The sequence below is a fragment of the Eschscholzia californica genome, unplaced genomic scaffold, assembly GCF_041429995.1.
Source record: "Eschscholzia californica isolate CP2 unplaced genomic scaffold, dmEscCali1.0.p SCAF_1, whole genome shotgun sequence".
Taxonomy (NCBI): domain Eukaryota; kingdom Viridiplantae; phylum Streptophyta; class Magnoliopsida; order Ranunculales; family Papaveraceae; genus Eschscholzia; species Eschscholzia californica.
The window spans coordinates 17,146,441-17,168,251 of NW_028238198.1; the positions used below are offsets into that span (position 1 = coordinate 17,146,441).

Here is a 21,811-nt window from a genome sequence, read left to right on the forward strand (position 1 = left end):
CTCCATGAGATCTGTATAGTGAAAAATTCATCATCCCCTGAAAAAACAAAAGCCATAAATGTATTCAATAATCAAGATGATCACAAATCAAGGTTATCCCTGATGATACAAGATAAAGTACTTCGAAAAAGAAACAACAGAGATGATAGAAAACAAAAAACAAAAAACATAAAACCCTAAAGTTATACTTCCAAAATGGTGTATGAATAAACTTACTGTTGATCAAGCCCTAAGAAGATAAATTGAAAACAAATCTGATTTACATCTTAACAAAAAAAAAGAAAACAAATCTGATTTGTTAAACCCTAAATCTTCATAATAACAAATCTAACAACAAATTAATAATATTCAAAAATCGATTAAACCCTAGATTATCACCTACCCGACTGATTTAGTTCCTAAATCTTCATAATAAATCAAAAAAATAAACACAAGATTACAGTGAGCAAAAGATTACAACACTACTATAACAAAATAAAAAATATACATCATCATCATCATTTAAGGTTAGTTCATGGTTGATTCCAGGTTGGTGTTTGGGTTAGATAGAAAGAGGCGAGTTAGAGAGAAAGAGGCGGAAGAGTTTAGGGTAGGTTTCTGGTTGTGATTGCTTTTATATTAGGTTTAGATCTTAGGGTTACTATTACACGCGGGCTCGGGTAGCGGGCGTAATCGGGCTCGGGTATCGGGCGGACTTATCGGGTCGGGACTCGGATTGGAGTCCCTGTCCGAGCCCGGCCCTATAAGCTTGAGCCATCGGGCCGGGTAAGCCCGGCTCGGGTTGCCTACGGGTAGCGGTCTCTAATGGTCCGGGCCGAACGGGCCGGATCCCGGGGTCCCGGACCGTTTTCCCAGCCCTAACTGTTCTGCACCTGATGATGGATGCCTTTCCTGCAATACAATTAGATAACGAATCATAAAACACAATTCTTGTTGTTGCATCGTCATCTGTCTTTACGAAAGACACATCAAATTGCATTTAATCATGTTTGGTGTAGGGGGGATTCATTCTTTGTTGATGGGAGGAAACTGATCTTTCTGTTTAAGTGGAAGGCCAGGTAGAGAAAGAGAGGATCTGCTGAAGGTCTGTTCGGGACCTTCAGCAGATCCTCTCTCTAGATTTGTTCTAGAGAGAGAATAGAAAAAAAAAACTTTTTTTTGAGAGAGATAGAGGAGAGAGAAAAAGTATTAATTTTTTTTAAAAAGTTTGAGGTCGCCGGTCGGCCGATGACTTTTGCCGGAGAAGACGATGAGGTGGCAGAGAGAGGTGATGAGATGGAGGAGAGAGAAATGATGACTAGTTAACGGTGTTATAACGGAATCTTAAAAAGGGGGCCGTCTGGGTGTTTTTGATAAAGTAGGGGGTTAGGCAGGAAACCGGTCACAAAGTTGGAGCCTATTTTGGGAATAACCCATAAAAAAAATAGATTCCACTTCTTATAAAAATCTAACTTGCGATCTTCAGTGTAGTGTTTTAGAGTATTTGAAAGATCATGTGTACTATGTAAGGGTGTCAATGGGTTGGTTCCGGTTCGAGTATCTCACTACCTGGAACCGGAACCTATTAAAAATTACAGTTTCGGTTCTTAGCAGTTTTGGTTCCGTTTCTTTGATATAAGGATCCAGAACCTATAAAAAGTGCGGGTATTCGTCTGGGGTCTCTCAAAGACTTGTCATTAATCATTTTTGCTACTAATTAGGAAGGTTATACTTCATTGAGTCTATGGGTATAAGGCCCAAAATAATGTTAAAAAAGGGTTTAGGATCAAATCTTCCCAAGAAAATAGGTTTTTAGTCCTTTTGCACTTTGGACCCGAAAACCCCTACTATTTAAAATTGGGACCGAACCAAATTTGGAACAACAATATTTTAGCGTGATTTTGGAGAATTCAATAGGAAAAACAAATATTTTCTAAAACAGAATTTCTCTCTCATCCTTTCAGATTTGGAAACCAAATCGAATCTCCCTCTTTCTGAATCAGATCAAGAACTGAATTTTTCTGGGATCAATTTAGCGTGATTTCGGGGTCAATATACAAAACATATATATCATTTTCTCTCACTTAACTTTCAGATTTGGAAAGAGTATCTTTTCTCGGATCACTTAGCGTGATTGGGGTTACTATACAAAACATATATATCACTTTCTCTCACTCAACTTTCAGATATGGAAAGAGTATATTTTCTGAAATCAATTTAGCGTGATTTGGGGGTTAATATACAAACGTATATATCACTTTCTCTCACTTAACTTTCAGACATGGAAAAAGTATATTTTATGGGGAACATTACAACAACATTTGTTTTCGTATTTACTCATACATAACCACAGATCGAATACAAATTATAAAATAAATTCCTAAATTATGTGTTATTTATGACGAGAAAACCATCATTTGTCATGTATACAACGTAATTTATCAAATGTATACGTGCAATAAATTATCTATAATTTTTGCACAATACAAATTGTTTACATTCTGTTCCAGTAACATTGTACAGAATCTTTAGTGGTTCAAATGTGTGATGTTCAATAAAAGCACATACTTTCATGTAAAATTATGCATCGTTTACATTCTGTTACAATAACATTGTACTGAATGTTCTGTGGTTAAATGTGTCACGTTCAATAAAGTACACACAATTTCGTATAAATATATCATTTACGTTCTGTTACAAAAAAGCGTACAAAATCTTCTCTGGATCATAAATGGTATCGTTACCGGATCAGATATCAAGAATGTTATAAACATCAAGATCTGTAACCTAAATCTAATAAAAAATAAAATAATAGATGAATAAAAACATAACATAATTAAAGATAATGAATTGGTAAATAAGGATTTAACATTAACATCATAAATCGGTTATGAAGATTTTAGAGAGAAAAAATCATGAATAATGATGAATGTTTTAAAAGATGATACATAGATGAAATCGATTATAATGAAAATCATAAATATCTTTAAAGATGATGATGAAATTCATTACAAAGAAAGATTAAACTTGTTATTTTAACCTCATAAGCAACAGTAAATCTTAACAAAGGTACGAACATGAATATTTGATTATGGAAATCGAAATAAACAATGGAGTTTTCAACTGGTCTAATGAAGATGAAGCAGATTTCGAGACTCAATAATTGATGTTGAAACGAGGATTCGGTTTTAGTGAGAGAATATTAATGGTTTCCGTTTTGGAGAAGAATGAAGATAATGGTTGCTTTTAATAGAATCGTGATTGGAGAGATAAGGTGTTAGATAAAAATAGAAACGGATATTTGAAAATTTTGAAGGAAAATCAATTTTTATAGATAAAGAAGGTTAGTTTAGGTATTATGATTTAATATGTATTATAGGGTTTGTGTTTTCTCTCGAGATGAATACAAATGGACTAGATATCTATTTACATTAAGATTTTGGTTTACAAACCCATTGTAAGATTAGAGAGGACTAAATGGGCGTTTAAGGGTAGGTTTTTGGATCATTAGCCCAAAAATTATACTTCATTTAAGATTCTAATTATTGTTACTAAAACGCACTCCTTTAGTAAGACATAAATGATCAAATTATTAAAATTTACAATCTTTTTTATTATTAAATGCTTGAAAGTTGCTATAAAATTTCCCAATATATTTTGATCATCAATTAAGAATATTGTATTCAGTGGGACATTCAAATGGCGAAATTAGTACTCCCTCTGTCCCATTTTGTTTATAGTTTAGGGAATCCAACTTATTAAGGAATGACATTTACTGTTGAAAAATATAAGAACTTTTCCAAAACTACTTTAATTTAATATAGAGTATTTCATTAAATACAATATTGATAGAAGTGTAGAACCAATTAGAACCTTTAAATGATGTCCAAATTAAAAAGTAGTTTTGGAAGTTTCATCATGTTAATAATTAAATGATTGTTATTAAAGGAACGTTAACAAACCTTTTGAGATATCTATAAAAGGAATAACAACTAAACAAAAATGAGACAGCGAGAGAGTATATAATTATCAAATAATAAGTATTTCAGACCTTAAACCTTTCAAAAACAACAATTAATCACATATTAATGTCGGGTATCGAGTGTCCATTGGGTCCGTGTCAAATATACCGTCAGGTTCAGTCGGTAATATCCATCGGGTATAAAATCATTACCTGAGTATGAAAATGAAGATCCAAAACTGACATCACTAATTCCAGTTCCACTTGGGTTTTGGGTCAATGGGTTCAGAGCCATTCCCCCCCCTAAATGTGATCTCCTCGTAGGAGTAATCTTCCTCCACCTACTACACCCGTTTGGAAACCGCAATCATCACCCGCCACCTTCGAAAACCCAACTGACCTGTCTTCATTAAATTTCAACCCCCATGTCGTCCGCATAAATTTCGTCCCCATAAATGTTATCTCCTATCTAATCCAGTAAGGGCTACTATCGTCTTTTAATCCTAAAACTGTTCCCGCTCCTTTTTCTCTTCCGTACTCACACCACTATAAAAATCTCGTCATCCTCTTCTCATTCGCTTATCTTCTCTTCTGTCTTTTTCTTTTTTGTTTCTCTCTCTCTCTCTAAGTCTTCTCATTCCAATAATGTCTCATCGTGGTGGTCGCGGTGGTGGTCCCGGTGGCAGGGGAAGAGGTAGAGTTTCAGCAGACACTGATCCTTCACCTCGAGGAGGAAGAGGTACTCGCGGTCGCGGCGGCCGTTCTGGTGGTGGTGGTGGTAGTGGCCGTGGAAACATTTCGACTATTGCTCCACCTCCGGCTGCTTCAGGTCAGGCGATCGGAGTCCCTACTGCTCAACCTCCGGCTTCTTCAGGTCACGTGATCGGAGTCCCTACTGCTCAACCTCCATCTTCTTCTTCTCCCTCCGTACATGAGATCGGAGCTTCTTCTTCATCTACTGCAACCGATTTAGGCAAAAAGATGGAACAGTCTCTCACATTACAACAACCGGCTATTTCCTCTCAGATATCTTCTGGATCGGCTCTTCCTCCACCAGTTTCTTCAAAATCTCAGAACCTTCCGAGGCGTCCTGGACCTGGTACTGTCGGAAAAGTTTGCGTTGTGAGAGCAAATCACTTTCTTGTTAGCGTTGCTGATAAAAATATTCATCACTACGATGTGAGTAGTTTAATCTTCATTCACCCCCTTCCTTAGTTTTGTTCTTTGAATTTGTTTCAAATATATTCATCTTCTTCACTTGATTATTTAGGTTTTAATCAAGCCTGAGGGGACATCAAGAGGAGTAAACAGGGTGATTATGAGTCAACTAATCAAGCCTGAGGTGACATCAAGAGGAGTAAACAGGAAGATTATGAGTCAACTAATAGAGCTGTATAGTAAGTCACATTTGGGGAATCGACAACCTGTTTATGATGGAAGGAAAAGCTTATTCACTGCCGGCCCTTTGCCATTTATCTCAGAAGAGTTTGTTATTGATTTAAATGAAAAGGAAGATCAGAGCAAATCAAAAAGGTTTTGTTTCTCATCTACTCATTTACCCATTTCACTTTATTTTTTCTCTATTATTTGATATTGATTTTTTGTATTTCATCAAAAAAAATGATCTTTTGTAGTGGTTGTTTTGACTCATGTTAACTAGAACACAATCAAACAGGTGAAATTTGAGTGGGGTCAAGTCAGACCTCTGAGTCAGATCTGACTCAGAGTTCTGAACTGACTGGAACCATATGATTGTTGATCTTTCAGACACTATGATGCATGACTTATGCTGGGTGGTGGTTTTAGATCCATTTGATTTACAGATGATTCAGACAAGGGAGAAACAGATACGTCCTTATTAATAATTTGTTTCTGGAGTGTAGGAGGGAACGAAAATTTCATGTGGTGATTAAGCTTGTTTCGCAACCCGATCTTCATCAACTGCGTCAGTTTTTAAGTGGAAGGCAAAATGATGCACCATATGAAACTATTCAAGCCCTTGATATTGTTTTGAGAGAATCACCAACAAGAATGTAAGTTATATGTATATATGTCGCGCTTAAGGATTATATATATATTGGTGAGAATGACTCTTATGAATGTAAAGAACATTCAAGTGATATTGTATAATATGGTGCATGAATTAAATACTAATTGGCTTACTAATGGCTTTAGGTATACTGTGGTGGGCCGATCGTTTTTCTCACCTAATCTTGGTCCGACAGGCAGGATAGGTGATGGGTTAGAATATTGGACCGGATACTATCAGAGTATTCGAGCAACTCAGATGGGATTGTCATTGAATATAGGTTTTTGCTCGACATGATTTAAACTTAAATATTTACATGGTATTTTAGATTAGAATTTTTATTCTTATATCGTATTATCATGCTTAACTTTTGCAGATGTGTCCCTTACGTCGTTCTACGAACCGCTGATTGTAACTGAATATGTCTGTAGTTTTTTGAATATTAGAGATTTGTCGAGGCCTCTATCTGACACTGACCGTGTGAAGGTTATCCATTATTTTTCTGTTTTGATTCTTGTAATTGTTTTCGCATATGTTGTTTTTGTCTAGAATTGGTGTATCTTTGCTTTTCTCATTTGCTTACTTTTCTATCATATCAGATAGAGGGGGCTTTGAAAGACGTTAAGGTTCAGTTGACACACAGGGAGAATATAGTGCGCAAAAAAATTTCTGGAATAACTTCTCAGCCTGTTAGCCAATTGATGTGAGTTTATAGAATCAAGATGTGAATAATCAGAATAATTACTCGGGATTGGAAGACGTTATAATTTCCTAGACAAATTACCTTCTCCATAACAATTATGACAACGTTATTGTTTTATATGCATAAATAGGTTTCCTAATGATGACACGGGGGCGACTGAGTCCGTGTTGCATTACTTTAACCAGAAGTATGGGGTTGTGCTGAAATATCCTCATTTGCCATGCCTTAAATACGGCAGTGATTCAAAACCTGTGTATTTACCAATGGAGGTAATCTCTTCTCTATTGATCCTAATATCAATTGCTCTTATTTTTTTAGCTTAACAGTAGCTGCTTTTACCTTGTTCTGGATTTTGAACCGTTTTAAGTGCAGGTCTGCCGAATAGTTGAAGGACAAAGATATTCAGAGAAATTGAGTGAAAAGCAAGTTACTGGACTCTTAAAAGCTGCTTGCAAACGCCCCCCTGACAGGGAAGCAAGTATTAGAGAGGTGTTGTACTATTGTTCGTCTATTTTGTTACATAAGTTGCTGCCTCTGTATGGTAATTGAAAGTCTGTATAATCTAATGTGGCTGCAGATGGTTGCATACAATAATTACAAACAAGATAATTTTGCAGCTGAATTTGGGATCAGTATAACTGACCGGCTTACAACTATACCCAATGCTCGTGTTTTGCCCGCGCCTATGGTAAGTACCTCTATTGGATCGAAGTGTTTGTACTTGTAATTATGGACTTCTGTTATTGTAATTCTTCTTGTTTCTTACTTCAGCTGAAGTACCATGATTCTGGTCGGGAGGTAAAAGTTCAACCTCGAGTTGGACAATGGAACATGATTAATGCAGTAAGTTAACTCCCCAAGGCTCGTTATAGATGTTTGTGGTGTAAATCCTCCTTGTAAGATTTATTATAGTTTGTGGTGTGGTTCAATTTCATTTTGCTTCGATTGAAAAACATAATGACAATAAAGAATTGCGTGGTGGTTAACTAGGAAACTTAAGATCGTTATACTAGTACATTGGTTTGCTTTTGGTTAGTTTGGTAATCTATGTGCATAACATCAAAATGATGGCTTTCATTTATGTGTGCAGAAAATGGTGAACGGTGGGAAGGTTGAAACTTGGGCATGCATAAACTTTTCCAACTTAAAGCCGGACGGCGCCATACGTTTTTTCGAAGAACTCGTTGCCATGTGTTGTAGTAAAGGAATGGTAAAGTTGCTGTTTACACTTTCTCTTTTTTGCTTACTCCCTTGTTTAGGTTTTAACTTGAAAATAGTCTATGTTATCAGGTTTTCAGTCCAAACCCTATAATTCCAATTCGCTCGGTCCGGCCAAACCAAATTGAATCTTCTCTTCGAGCTCTTCACAAGGAAGCTGCAGTGAATTCAAAAGGGAAGCAACTTCAGCTTCTCATTATTATTTTACCTGATTACTCTGGATCGTATGGTGAGTTGAAATCTTAAAATGTAGATATAGCTTTAATTCTTTTGTAGCTAATTAGCTTAAATTCTTGTGATATTTCACTCAGATTTTCCTTCTACAGGAAAAATTAAGCGGATCTGCGAGACTGAGCTTGGCATCGTTTCACAGTGCTGTCAACCCAAGCAGGCTTACAAGCTTAATAAGCAGTATCTAGAAAATGTCTCTCTGAAAATCAATGTTAAGGTTTGTCTACTAACTTTTGGTATAATATCAATGTATCTATATACATAAAGATATGTTTTGTTTGGGAGTTGGTGCTGAATGGTGCCTTGTATGGTGATCGGAAACAAACAGGTCGGTGGAAGAAACACTGTTTTAGAAGATGCTTTGTTGAGAAAAATTCCTCTCGTCTCTGATCGACCTACTATTATATTTGGGGCTGATGTAACACACCCTGGTCGTAGGGAAGATTCTCCTTCCATCGCAGCGGTTTGTTATACTTCTACTCTATTATATCATGTTAAATATTAACAATTCATAACCGTATATCATGTATAAAATTGAAATCACGTAACAGGTTGTTGCATCAATGGACTGGCCTGAAGTTACGAGATACCGTTGCCTAGTTTCTGCGCAACCATCAAGGAGAGAAATGATCGATGATCTTTATAAACTTGAGAACGATCCTCAAAGGGGTCCAGTCCATGGGGGCATGATCCGGTAATCAGAAATCTATATAGTAAATTAATACCATAATCTTGTTTAATTTTTGTTTTCATTGACTTACGGTATGATTATTTGATATGTGATTCAGTGAGCACCTTATAGCATTTAGAAAATCAACAGGGTTCAAGCCTCACAGGATCATATTCTACAGGTGAACTACATTCTCTGAACTTTTAGTTTGACGAGTTTCGTAATTGTTATTATCTTGATGCTTATATCTAAAATATTGCAGAGACGGCGTGAGTGAAGGTCAATTTTCTGAGGTTTTACTATATGAAATCGATGCAATTCGAAAGGTAATAATCAATTTAAAGTTGCTAAAAGTAACTTTTTAAACAGGTTTTCACGAGCTTACCTCATCACCATTTTTTCACTCTCAGGCATGTGCTTCTTTGGAGGATGGATATCTACCTCCCATTACCTTTGTCGTTGTGCAAAAGAGACACCATACTCGTCTCTTCCCTAATAACCACAATGACAGAAACTCTACTGATAGAAGCGGAAACATTTTACCAGGTTATACATTAAACCTCGTACTTTTAATACTTTTTTTTACCCGAATTCCCGTTCTTGTTTTCCTCCGATGTGTTGTGGGTGTTTTATGTTTTCTCTGTAGTTCTTAATTTATTTCTTGGTTTGTTCGTAGGGACGGTAGTGGATACAATGATATGCCATCCAACTGAGTTTGACTTCTATCTATGCAGCCATGCTGGCATTCAGGTAATTCACATTATGAACCCTAAACCTGCTCTAAATAAAACATATAATTTTTTACGTTCTTATTTTGTTTTCTAACTTGCAATGTAGGGTACTAGTAGGCCAACTCACTATCATGTTCTTTGGGATGAAAACAAGTTCTCTTCAGATGCCTTGCAAACTCTTACGAACAATCTTACCTATACGTAAGTAATCGATCCTGTTCTTGTTTTTTGTTTGTGACTTTTGTTAGATTTTGATTGATAACAAATGCTTTGATTTTGAAATCAGATATGCAAGATGCACGAGATCTGTCTCAATAGGTAAATCCTTATCCTTTGCTACTTTAGTTCAAAACCTTGTTTTGAGTGCCAAAATTTAAGTTGTGAACCACTTATTGGCGTGTATGTGTTCAAGTTGGTAATTGGGATAATTTCTACATTTGCAGTTCCTCCGGCGTATTATGCACATTTAGGTGCATTCAGAGCTCGGCATTATATCGAGGGTGATATATCGGACAGTGGATCATCTGTAGGAGGTAGTAAGAGCAAGGGGGAGAGAAGTTCAGTTGTACGACCTCTACCCAAGATCCTGGACTCGGTTAAAGATGTTATGTTTTACTGTTAATACTTTCTAATGCAGCTTGCTTAGGAATGTGTCTTATTGACCGAAAAAACCAGTGGTATGTTTTTGTTAAATGGAGTTGGGGATTTTGGCTTAGTTAGGTGGTACTTTTTGTGGCTTAAAAAGCTTGAGCCTATTTTGATGTTTGTACTTTTTTGGTGTTCGTATAAGAGTAGTGTTTTGGGCTTTGGGCTCGAACTATATGTGATGTCGCTTCTGTAATTACTATGTCGGGATGACATGTTTTTTGTAAATCTGGTTTGAAGTAATTTCATCCCATGTTCCTCTGATTTCTGCATCCTATTATTCTCCACGTACAAATTTAACAGTAGTGAATCCCTCAGTTTTAACAGTAGTGAACCACTGGTAATTTTCTGACCTCTAGGACCCAAATCAGGTCGACAAGGCAGCTTGAACTATCTACGGTAACTGTACCGCTTGAAGTTGAAGTAAACGTGCAAGATTCCTCGTTCGAAGGTACATTTGAAACCCTTCTTGTGCGAGTATTCCCACTCTTTGTTCACAATCTTAAATGCCTGCATTTCCAGCACAAGAAAAGATTTTAGTATTTCAAGATCCATTGTTTTAAAACTCATTCGGATGGGTAAGAAAAATGATAGACTTACTATGTCCTCGTAAGGAGGTCCAGCGTGGAACCGTATAAGACATGTCTCACCACTGCTGCCATCTTTTTCTATGGTGTAAGTAGGAGCCTTGATTTTGTCTACTAGATCTGGATAAAAGATGTTAAATTTGTAACCTTGAACGACTTTAGGGGGTGGATTGTCATGGTCGTAGTGGGTCTGGTTATACTTGTTCCACTCGTACCCAGTATGAACACGATTGAAGTATTTAGGTTTTCTTGGACGATATTTGTCGTGCCACCAGTAAACCTTTAACCACCATAAAGTATTTAGAAAGACAGAAGATTTATTAACAAGAACGCAAATAATGAGAAGTGAACGCAGAGTTATAAACCACCTGTGAATCTAGGTTTACTTCAGCACCAGAGCCAAATACTGCATCTCCGTCTTCCATAGCCCCCATGGATTTCATGGCCTTAAACTCCAAATTATCTTCCGGAGGAGCCGGTTTTGATGCCATTGCTTCCTTCAGACGCCTTTGATGTTCTTCTTTGACAGCGATACGCTTAAGTTCCTGTTTGGTAAGAGTACAGCGATTAGTCTGACAACAGTTTAGCAATGGTAAGTGCTACAAGACGAGATTGGAGGTCATTCTCCGACTAGCTCAGGAACCAGGATTCAGGAATTCGCGAAGGGAAACAACCCTCATTTGTTTCCATTCTTCCCAGGTCCAAACTCGCCAGACCGAATATGAGGAGAAACAAAAGCTACTTTTCACCCGTAATCTGTACTTCTAGATGGATTACCAGACACTTTAGCCACATGATTTAGAAATAATTCTAGACCTTAGAGAATTTGGACATAGATTCATAGAAGTTCATTTAATAATCTTTACGAGTCTTTTATCATAATAAAAGATGGGTCACCTAATGGAGAAATGGGAAACAATAAGCATATGTTGATTTTAAATATGTCCTTCTAGGTAGTAATTAAAATACACATGCTAAGACCAAAGTTTCATTGTGATTGGTTGCTATGAGGAACAACACCACAGCAACAAGATAGCTTGCCAGTTCAGCCCTGTCGTCTTCAGGGTCGATTGCTTCTTCATTGTCATCACCATGTAGCAATTCTGGAGAAAATGAACCAGGCTCGTCTTCTAGCTCCTCAACTTCCTCTTGTTTAACAGGTTCAGGAGAGTAAGGTTGGAGATCTAATTTGAGGATATAAATGTTAGCAAAAGGAAGCAAATATCCAACATGATAGCATAAAAGTGAACGCGAGATCACCCATACCTTCCACACCATAGTTGCTTTCCTCCAGTAGAGGCTCCAAGTCATGGTCTGCTTCTGATTTCTCTTCACTCTCGGCGCGGTTTTCCAAACGCTGAAGATTCTTACGTAAGAGGCTGGCATGAATTTCCTTCAAGCAGGCCTGTGATTATTTTAATACAAAAGTAAATGCAGGAAATTAACGTCTTTTCACCATTTTCATTGTTGTCAATTTTACAACATTAGTTTCACTTACAACATAATACAAAATGTTGTCAAAATAACCCAATTTTTGTCAATATTGTGCAAAATATTATTGTCAGATAAAAATGCGAGAATGACGTGAAAATGAGGATACACACCAGAAATTACACAAAAAGTTTAAGTAATATTAAGATCTATTTGCATCATGGCCTTGGTTGGAAGCATAAATGGGTTGAGGGATCGCGGTGTAGATTGGAGAGAGTAGGTCTGACCGAGTGAAAGCATATGCTATACTATACGGCGACCATGGCCATTTTTGTTGTTATCGATTATACAACATTAGTTTCACTTGCAACATAATACAAAATGTTGTTAAAATAACCCAATTTTTGTCAATATTGTGCAAAATATTAAGATGTATTTGCATCTAGGATATTACTTGTTTCAAGCTTTCCAAACCTATGTTTTGATTCAAACTCCTTCACTAAAAATTAGATAGATTTTTCAATTTTTTACCTGGCTCTTTTCTCGTTCATCAAATTACTTGTTTCAAGCTTTCCAAACCTATGTTTGAAGGTCGCCGGCCAAAAATTTGGCCGGCCGGCGACCCTGCCGGTGAAGACGATGATGTGGTTGGTTTTATCGAGGTGGCAGAGAGAGAAAACATGTTGGAGGAGAGAGAAAAGAAATGGAAGAAAGAGAGTAACAGTGTTATAACGGAAGGGGGCCATATGGGTATTTCTCGTAAAGTAGGGGGCTAGGCGGGAAGCTGGTCACAAATTTGGGGGCCATTACGGAAATAACCCAAATAAAAATTAAGAACCCATCGTACTTTTCCACCATTACATATACCGAAAATAAAAATAAAAAATCCATCTTACTTTTCCACCATAACACAAAAAAAGAGAGAAGTGCAAATGCAAAATCTAAAATTTGAAGTTAAAAATAGGTTGTGGTACATAGAAAATCAGTGAAGACTTACCTCTAAAACCTTTCAATCAAGTTGAATAAGTTGTGATGAAGCCGACAACACCAACTAGGAAGGAGGACGGACAGTAGACTTGGAAGGCTTGATAAGGATTTTCTAAATTTTTTTCTTTTTAGTTTAACACTTTCTAACTTTACAATTATTGTAACTTTACACAATTATTATTTCCTTTTTCTTAGGAGGACGGACAGTAGAGTTGGAAGACTTAATTAGGATTTTTCTAATTTTTTTTCCTTTTTAGTTTAACAATTTCTAAATTTACAATTGTTATTGACTTTACAAAATATAATTTCTTTTTTCCTTAAAATTCTGGTGGTTCGGTTTGGGCGGTTTCTAGAAACCTAAACTGAGGTCAAACTAAACCGATTTGGATTGTTCGGTTTTTCGACTAAACCAAGTCGAACGGTGATTGGTTCGGCTCAACAACCGATCGATGCGGTTCGACTTGGTTTGGTTTGGTCGATTGGTTCGGTTTTTGCTCACCCCTAGTGCAGATATTCTGGGGACTTTAGGCGCCTATAGCTTCCATTAGGTGACCACTTAGCTGGCTTTACCTTTGTTTGAGGCTCACCTATTGATGGGAGAGAAACTCTAGGAAATGTTATATACACTTACCATTCTACTTGTCACACTTCTATCTGATTTGACTCGAATAAAAAATACCTTAGATATGAGTGCATATAACAAAAAAAGTGAGTGCATTTAGCATTTCTTGAAACTCTATAGCGCCCACATCACGGCTAGAGGCGCCTATTTTTCACATAAAGCACCCACAAATTCTGCGTGTGTAGTTGCATTTAGTAGTAGTTGGGCGCCTACAGAAATTTCCATAAGAATGTAGAAGTAACCCTTAAGTTTCTAATTAACGGTGTCCTTTGTTTTCTCTTTAGTGTCTAAATCTGAGTTAGTTGTCGTTGAATCAGAACTAGCTGAATTGTTTTACAAGTTAGAATTTTTTTTTCCGGTCTAAATAATTCCCTCAATGTTTATTTTGACACTTGTACTCTAATAACAAGTAAATTGAATCTTTTAGTCCTCTTTATTTTCTCGTTCTTTTGCTCTTTATTTCTTCAAAACGAAAGTAGAATCCTTCACCTTCTTCTTGGTTGTTACCCTCGAGAGCCAATCTCCAACTTTCAGTTTGTAATCTGCGAAGTTGTTTTCACATAGTAGCCAAAATGAACAGAAAATATTTGCAGAAAATTGAAGATGAAGAAAGGTATATTTATAAAAAAAATACTAACATGGACCTAATTCAAAACTTTCGTTGGTTTAGCTACGAAAGGTATCTTCTAAAAAAATACAAAACTTTGATTTAGACTAGGAACCTGATTGGAGTGGGTTATACAACAAAGGGACTCCTTATCCCACCAACGGCTGGCAATAATTGATCCAGCTTCCGTCGACCAACCTTTATAAATGGAGACAAATAATGGTTGTTATTGTAAGTAGTAATATCCAACATCATAATCTCTTTCATTATTTCATTGTTTCACAAATTACACACTCGCTCACCAAAACAAGCTGAACTTTATTTAGTAAAATCTAACCAATTCATCATAAATATGTTCATTCAACAATCAAATACATGATCTGTTAACATTTTTGTTCCAAGAGAACTGAATCGGTGAAACAATACACGACGTATCACAAATGTATATCTGAGACTGATCGAATAAATAGATAATACAGATTTTTATTGTTTTGAAGCAATGCACAAGTGACAGGGTTAGTCAATGAGGTATTGACCAACACCTACCAATTAGCACTGCTCGTTCCACAACCCAAACCCAAATCCAAACTTCACATATATATAGGGTCGTCGATCCATGTCACCGAAGTCTTTAATTGTCACAAAAGTTCAGAAACCCCATGTATTCATGACGATGAATCATGTCAATGCTTTTCCCAATACCTACAACACCTGTCAAACAAGATTGAAGAAGTTTATTTTATTTTCTTCAGTTCACGAAAGAATTCAAATGTTAAGCAATTCAGATCAAAACAATATTTGTTTTTGTAGTATGAAACTGTTGAAATCTGAATTGAGTTCGGAAAAGTATACCCATTACTAGTGCGCTAGCGAAAATGACAGCTGAGAGAATAAAAACTATAATGGAAGCTCTTTTAAGGATTGCAATTATCTTCCTGATAAGACATTGGCCTCAGAATCCAGCTGCTATTGATACTGCTATTAGATATAAAGCTGCATAGTGAGGAAGAAAGTTACAATCTTGTCACTTGGGTGTTTTCTTGTGTACAAAAATGATAAAAGGGAAATCGGCTAAAAACTCCCCGGGTTAAATTTTCTTTCGTGAAACGTCGGTATTCGTTTGTACGAGTAAAGTGTCCAAACTCACACGCGTTTTGCTAGACAAACATATGTTCCATATGATTGCAGAAAGAACTCAAATTTAACAAGAAAACATCGATACGTCCTTTTAACTAAAACCAACACGAAAAAAGACGTATAGGCATTGGCATTAAAAGTAAATGACAAGGGGAAGGCATAATTATACATACCATAAGGAATAGGAAATCTGTTGAGGAAGTAGAATTCTACCACAGAAATGGATGATGAAAATGACATTACAAATGTTGTTGTGGCACTAGCAACCTGGTCACAATACAAAAAAATAAAATTAAGAAAGTCTAAAGTCTCTCTCCCACAAAAAAAAATAAAATAAAAAAATAAAACTGTAAATTTCTTCTTTTCGACTCCTCCTCCTTGTTTGCGCCTTCTCTTTCGCTCCTTAATCACCTTCACACCAAAAATAGAGAAGCAAGTCAAAGTGGCCAAAAATCAAAACTTACCAAAAATAAAAACTTTTCAAGATTAGAACAAATTTTGAACTTAGTTCCCCGGCAGCGGCGCCAAAAACTTGATGGGCCTAGAAAGGTTACCCTAAATAGGTCTACACCCGCAAGTGCACGGGTGTCAAGTTGTAAAATTCCAGTAAGACCAGTTCGTTCCTCAGAGACTAAGTGAAACCTATTCTAAGACTTGGAAGTAAGACGGTTGTGAAAATGGTTTTGGTTTTGGTGATAAAATAATAACGAACAAATTAATAAAACAAATTATGATACAACGAACTTAAATGGGGGAGAGGACCTAGGATTTTAGAAATTCACCACAAAAAATCACCTTTAGAAACAAATACTTAAAATGGTTAATTCTCTTCTTTTTTTATAACTCAGAATTTCGGATAATGAACTATCCTAATTCCGGGAGATGTTTTCGTTAAAACCGAATGAAACATAACAATGTAATCATTTTATTTTAAATAAATAAATCTCTAAACTACTATTTATCAATTAATAAGTATGAACCGTCAAATGATTTAACATAAGCACGATGCATCAAATCGAAAAGTATAAATAGTGAAAAGAAAATCTATTTATCAAACTAAAACGAATTAAACTATGAAGCATTAATCAAGAGTTAATCAATAAAAATTATATCTCTAAAAGATCAAAAATGGGTTTCATCGTAAAACCCTAGATGGAGAGTCTTAGCTAATCATGATCGAGATTTAAATAAATATGAATAATAAAGGAGAATGGAAGAAAACTTAACTTTTTCGCTATTTCCAAACCAAACAGGGCCTTAGGGAAATGATTTCCTTCTGTTTTTCCCAAAATTCTGCCAAACGCACCCTCAGGGAAAACGATTTTCTCGTCTTCCCAGAAACGGAGTCCCTGTGGGAAAATTATTTTCTCACCTTCTCCGATTCTCTTTCTCTCTCTAACTTTCTGTTTCTTTTCTCTTAACCTCTTTCTCTCTTTAACTCTCTGTTAATCTCCCTCTCTCACTAAAAGAGATACACAAAAAGGATGAAAGAATTAAAATCACTTTCTATTTTTTTCTAAACCGAATCTTCCTGTCTCTCTCTCTCTACAATCTCTCTTTCTCTCTTAATAATCTTTTCTCTCACTAAAAAGAATTACAAACAGAAGAAGAAGAAGAAAAATAGATGATGATGATGAGTGGATGATGATCTCGGTTGTCTCTCTCTAACTCTATTTCATCATCCCCAGTCGAGAGCTCTTTACATCACTCTCTCTCTCTCTAATATAGTCGGTTTTGGTTGAGCTCATAAAGAGGAGATGATCCCCTTCCAATCCGAGATGTGTCAACCTTCCTGTTTGCTCTGCTTTTATAGAAGAAGAAAAGAGAAAAACTCCCTCTCTCCAAGATATCTTTGAATCAAATATCTTTCAATATCTTTGAATCAAATATCTTTCAATATATTTGATATAACTTCAACACCTCTTTCTCTCTTTAGATTTTCGAATCTTCTATCCACCCAGTGAGCTGCAGCCATGGGATTTAGTCTTTGGATTTCTTTCTCTTTCAGTTCTTTATCTCTTTAATATTTCTTCCCCTTTTAATATTAAAGAGATAAAGATAGGGATGGAATTAATTAAACAACCCTAAATTTTGGGAATCAATCACGTATATGCTGAGTTGGTTAAGGCGGAAGATTTAGTGTAACAGAAAATACCGAGTTAAAGTGCTACGGAGTGACAATAGCCGTCGGATCTGTATCTTTATGTTTATTCCGTTAGATTAGTTCGTCTCACAGTAGTAAACGACCTTATGTTGCACCAAATCAGACTTCAAAACAATTCCCGAGCACCAACCCGCGCACGCCCACCAGTGTACCACAATTTTATATCAAGGTTCTGGATTTGCGCCACTTGTCACATGAAGATTAATGTTGATCTTTGGTCAACTGGTTTTGACCCAAACTTTGACACACTATAATTCTCTCATCCGGACTCCGATTTGACTCCCGTTTTCTCCTACGGACTCGTCATGGACCCCTCTTCTCATCCGAGCATCAACATTATCCAAAATTACCATGATACCCTTGTCACCAAATGACCAAAATGCCCCTAACATCAATTTCTCCCGATTTCATCAGTTTTTCACACTGAACCCTGTAAAGACACCTTGGGAAAGAAAAACAAGTAATTCATCAGAGTAACTGCTCGAAATGGACTACCTAACCCGAGTTAAGAGATTCAGATGGGACATTTTCATGTCTCATCAAAACACCAGGAAGTATAATAAAACTTCCTCATCAAAATCAGAATCAAACTCAAAATGAACCCACCCGAATAGATTGATGAATTCCTACTCAAAATCAGAATACTGAATCACAGAATAATCTTCTTCTTTTGAACAAGAAACAAATTGGGGTAAAAGTATAGGGTTTATGATTAAAAGGTTGATGATTAATCCATAAAAAAAAAAAAAAAAAAAAAAAAAAAAAAAAAAAAAAACTCCCACCATTGAAATAAGAAGTAAAAATTCATCACATTCTAAACCCTAAATTAAAACAACCCAATTTGGATCACTACCCACAAGCCACAACCTCCAAACTCCCAAAAACTAACTAGTTCTTCACAAAACCCAATCTCAAAATCTTTAGTTTTGTTCACTATGTTGGTCCAAATTGATCTTAATTAACAATTCAGACGAACAAAAGAAGTCTATTGTCAAATTGATCTCATTTTCCCTCTCTCTCTCTAGATTGTTTACTACTACTACAAGGATTTTAGAAAGTATAAAAAAAAATAAGAGGGTTGTGTGATTTTTTAGTCCCACATTGAAGAAGGAGAAGGCGGAACAAGGAAGAATGAGATATAAGATAGGAGTTAGGAATTCTGGTCCAAGTACCTTGGTGCTTTGGGCGATGACGCAGCTAGTGGGGTATATTTGCACCCACGTGGTTCTGCTCTAAACGCCCGGGACCCGTCCGTCCGAGCCCGTTAGAGCCCGAGCGGGTTCTCGGGCAGAACCGGGCCGCAGGCACTGATATATTTGTAATTGTCCGGCCCGAAGTGTCCGATAGCCCGATCGGTCACATGATTATTGAACCCGATCCGCCCGAGTCCGGGAAATTAAAGTCCGAGCCCGACCGAACCCGCCCGATTCCCACCCCTCCACTACTAGTAGTCTAGTCCCCATCAATTTAATAGCTGATGCCTTATCATTATGCAGCAGGGGAGCAAGTTGCTTCACTTTAACTACAAATAGACAAATTACACAAAAGGGTTAATAATTGCACAGATATAAAAGTTGATTTACAAGTAAAGGTAAAATGGTAAAATGGTATTTCGACAAAAAAAAGAAAAGAAAATAAAGGTAAAATGGGATGGGACTTAAAAAATCACTAGAAAACATAAATGACAATGGACAGAAAAGGAAACAAAAAACATGATAAGAAACACAAGGTGGAGAGGTGGTTTCCTAGTTTTTCATATTTTATCAATTGGTGGAGGTATACACTGGATGTAGATTAAAAAGGTTAAATGATGGATCTCAAATCTCTTTTAGCAGTCCAGGGGTATTACCTTTATGACATTTTTGGAAGTTTTCTCTTGTTTTCTAATCTCTCGTCTACGGGACTCTGTGTGACGTCCCAAGCCCAGCAGGTACCGATATTATCCTCCCTTTCTGCATCACCCTCGCGCGGATGGTATGAGATTTTGTTCTTGGGGAGAGCACTCCCAGCTCCTCCAAAAAGCCTCCGCACTTACCAAGTTTGAACATACACCTATAGTTCAGGCTCCGGACACTCTCGTGAGCGATGTGGGTGAAGGAGTTGAAGGAGATGTCCTTCGACCAAGATGGCAATGCGAGCAATATGTCGGATAAGATAATTGATGTGGAAGATCATCAAGTCCGATTGATTTAGGGATCGTAGAGTTGTAGCTAGAGACCAACTACGATCGTCGAATTACGGAGTAATTCGCGGCTAACTTCGATCGGATCCTACAACGGGTTACACATAAGAGTGACAAATTGATCTAGGATATGACTAGTGGGAGTGAGATATAATCATGGGAGTGTCCCATAAACATATCTCATAGGCCTAAAAAGGAATTAGGCAAAGATAGTACAAAAAGGCCAAAAACAGGGTTTTTGGGCCTAGACCGGTTCGGGTACTTCTAGGACTCGGATTGGGCTGAATTTTGGAGGGTTAGTTGCTGATATAATAAACATTATATCTGCCAATTTTCGTGGTGTTTGGGCACCTCCTCCTTAGGGAATTGAGAAAATACCAATAGTTGCTATTTTCGACTATTTCCCTAAATCTTATTCTAAAGGGTGTTTTAGGAAACCTAAAAGGAGGTGGATTCTTATTAGGGTTCTATATAAACACTCTTAGGGCAGAGAATTGTAGGGATTTACACCCTTCTACTAGTGTTTATAGCGGAAATATGACATCTAACGTCTACACTAGTATTCCCAGGATCACATGCAAAACTAGTAATTAATCTAATGGAGATAGTAGATTACCTTAATCGCTTTTCCCTCGAACTAGTTGAATTGATTGAAGAAGACCAAGAGCTTCAAGTGTAGCTCCTCTACTTGGGACACGAGCAATCAATTTGATCTCCCACCTTGTTGTATAGCTAGCACACCAATGGTGGTTGGAAAAGAAGAACACCTTCTTTGACTAGATTGATAGTTAATGGGAATTAGCTCACTTTCTCCTCTCTACTTGATGTGGTAGAGTAAGAAAGCTTAGAGAGAAATTCCACACCTTATTCTCTGCCCTAAGAGTATTTATATAGAACCCTAATAAGAATCCACCTCCTTTTAGGTTTCCTAAAACACCCTTTAGAATAAGATTTAGGGAAATAGTCGAAAATAGCAACTATTGGTATTTTCTCAATTCCCTAAGGAGATGACGTCCAAACCCAGCCAAAATTGGCAGATTTAATGTTCATAACATAAGGAAACGTCTCTCCAAAAATCAGCCCAATCCGAGTCCTAGAAGTACCCGAACCGGTCTAGGCCCAAAAACCCTGTTTTTGGCCTTTTTGTACTATCTTTGCCTAATTCCTTTTTAGGCCTATGAGATATGTTTATGGGACACTCCCATGATTATATCTCACTCCCACTAGTCATATCCTAGATCAATTTGTCACTCTTATGTGTAACCCGTTGTAGGATCCGATCGAAGTTAGCCGCGAATTACTTCGTAATTCGACGATCGTAGTTGGTCTCTAGCTACAACTCTACGATCCCTAAATCAATCGGACTTGATGATCTTCCACATCAATTGTCCTATCTGACAAATTGTTCGCATTGTCACCTTGGTCGAAGGACATCTCCTTCAACTCCTTCAGACTCCCACTTGGACTTAGAACAAGTGCAATGCCTCGATTCCCGTGTCAATTTAGTATCCCATCTGATACGTCACATCATTCAGACTTTCTTGATATCCGAGTACAACTGTAAAAGACAAATGATTAACTTTTAATCCGTTTGAGCGCGGCCACGCATTTTCAGTTGCTACTCATCAAGTGGCCTTGAGACACTTTGTACCTAATGTGATTAGGGTGACACAATCCATTCTTGCGCTCCCACTTAACTTCATGTCTATCCTGTCCTTCCCAGTATCCGTCTTTATAACCTCCTTTTACGGCGCGGCGTTTAACGGAACCAAAGTCGGGCATTCCTTACATAAGATGAGTGGAGCACTCATGTTTTGAGGAATCTCTCCAATTGTCTTTATGAGAAGTATTGACGTTCATCACGAATGATGTACTTCTCATTTGAGGGTTATCCAGTGTATAAACCTTTTATACACCCACGTAGTCG

The 21,811-nt window shown here is 36.9% G+C and overlaps 2 protein-coding genes and 1 long non-coding RNA gene across 3 annotated transcripts; 1 reads left to right on the top strand and 2 right to left on the bottom strand.

The window, feature by feature from the left end:
• Window positions 1–4,337: 4,337 nt before the first annotated feature.
• On the top strand, window positions 4,338–10,431 carry LOC147564676 (protein argonaute MEL1-like). Its single transcript, XM_086649077.1, has 22 exons — window positions 4,338–5,119; window positions 5,211–5,473; window positions 5,824–5,973; window positions 6,116–6,249; window positions 6,346–6,455; window positions 6,569–6,672; window positions 6,803–6,941; window positions 7,045–7,161; window positions 7,250–7,360; window positions 7,444–7,515; window positions 7,763–7,882; window positions 7,963–8,119; window positions 8,217–8,338; window positions 8,450–8,584; window positions 8,673–8,815; window positions 8,910–8,972; window positions 9,054–9,117; window positions 9,202–9,337; window positions 9,468–9,541; window positions 9,629–9,723; window positions 9,809–9,840; window positions 9,966–10,431. Exons 1-22 carry the CDS (start codon window positions 4,586–4,588, stop codon window positions 10,142–10,144), a joined length of 3,054 nt encoding a protein of 1,017 aa, XP_086505203.1. The 5' UTR covers window positions 4,338–4,585; the 3' UTR covers window positions 10,145–10,431.
• Window positions 10,416–14,668, bottom strand: LOC147564677 (splicing factor Cactin-like). The gene is made up of 6 exons (XM_086635935.1): window positions 14,600–14,668; window positions 12,021–12,159; window positions 11,724–11,938; window positions 11,123–11,326; window positions 10,768–11,034; window positions 10,416–10,677 (listed from the first exon to the last, which is right to left on the bottom strand). Exons 1-6 carry the CDS (start codon window positions 14,666–14,668, stop codon window positions 10,558–10,560), a joined length of 1,014 nt encoding a protein of 337 aa, XP_086492061.1. The 3' UTR covers window positions 10,416–10,557.
• Window positions 14,669–14,699: 31 nt separating this feature from the next.
• LOC147564678 (uncharacterized) lies at window positions 14,700–17,618 on the bottom strand. The gene is made up of 3 exons (XR_015227900.1): window positions 15,712–17,618; window positions 15,254–15,394; window positions 14,700–15,112 (listed from the first exon to the last, which is right to left on the bottom strand). It is a non-coding gene; the product is annotated as an uncharacterized LOC147564678 (long non-coding RNA).
• Window positions 17,619–21,811: the final 4,193 nt, after the last annotated feature.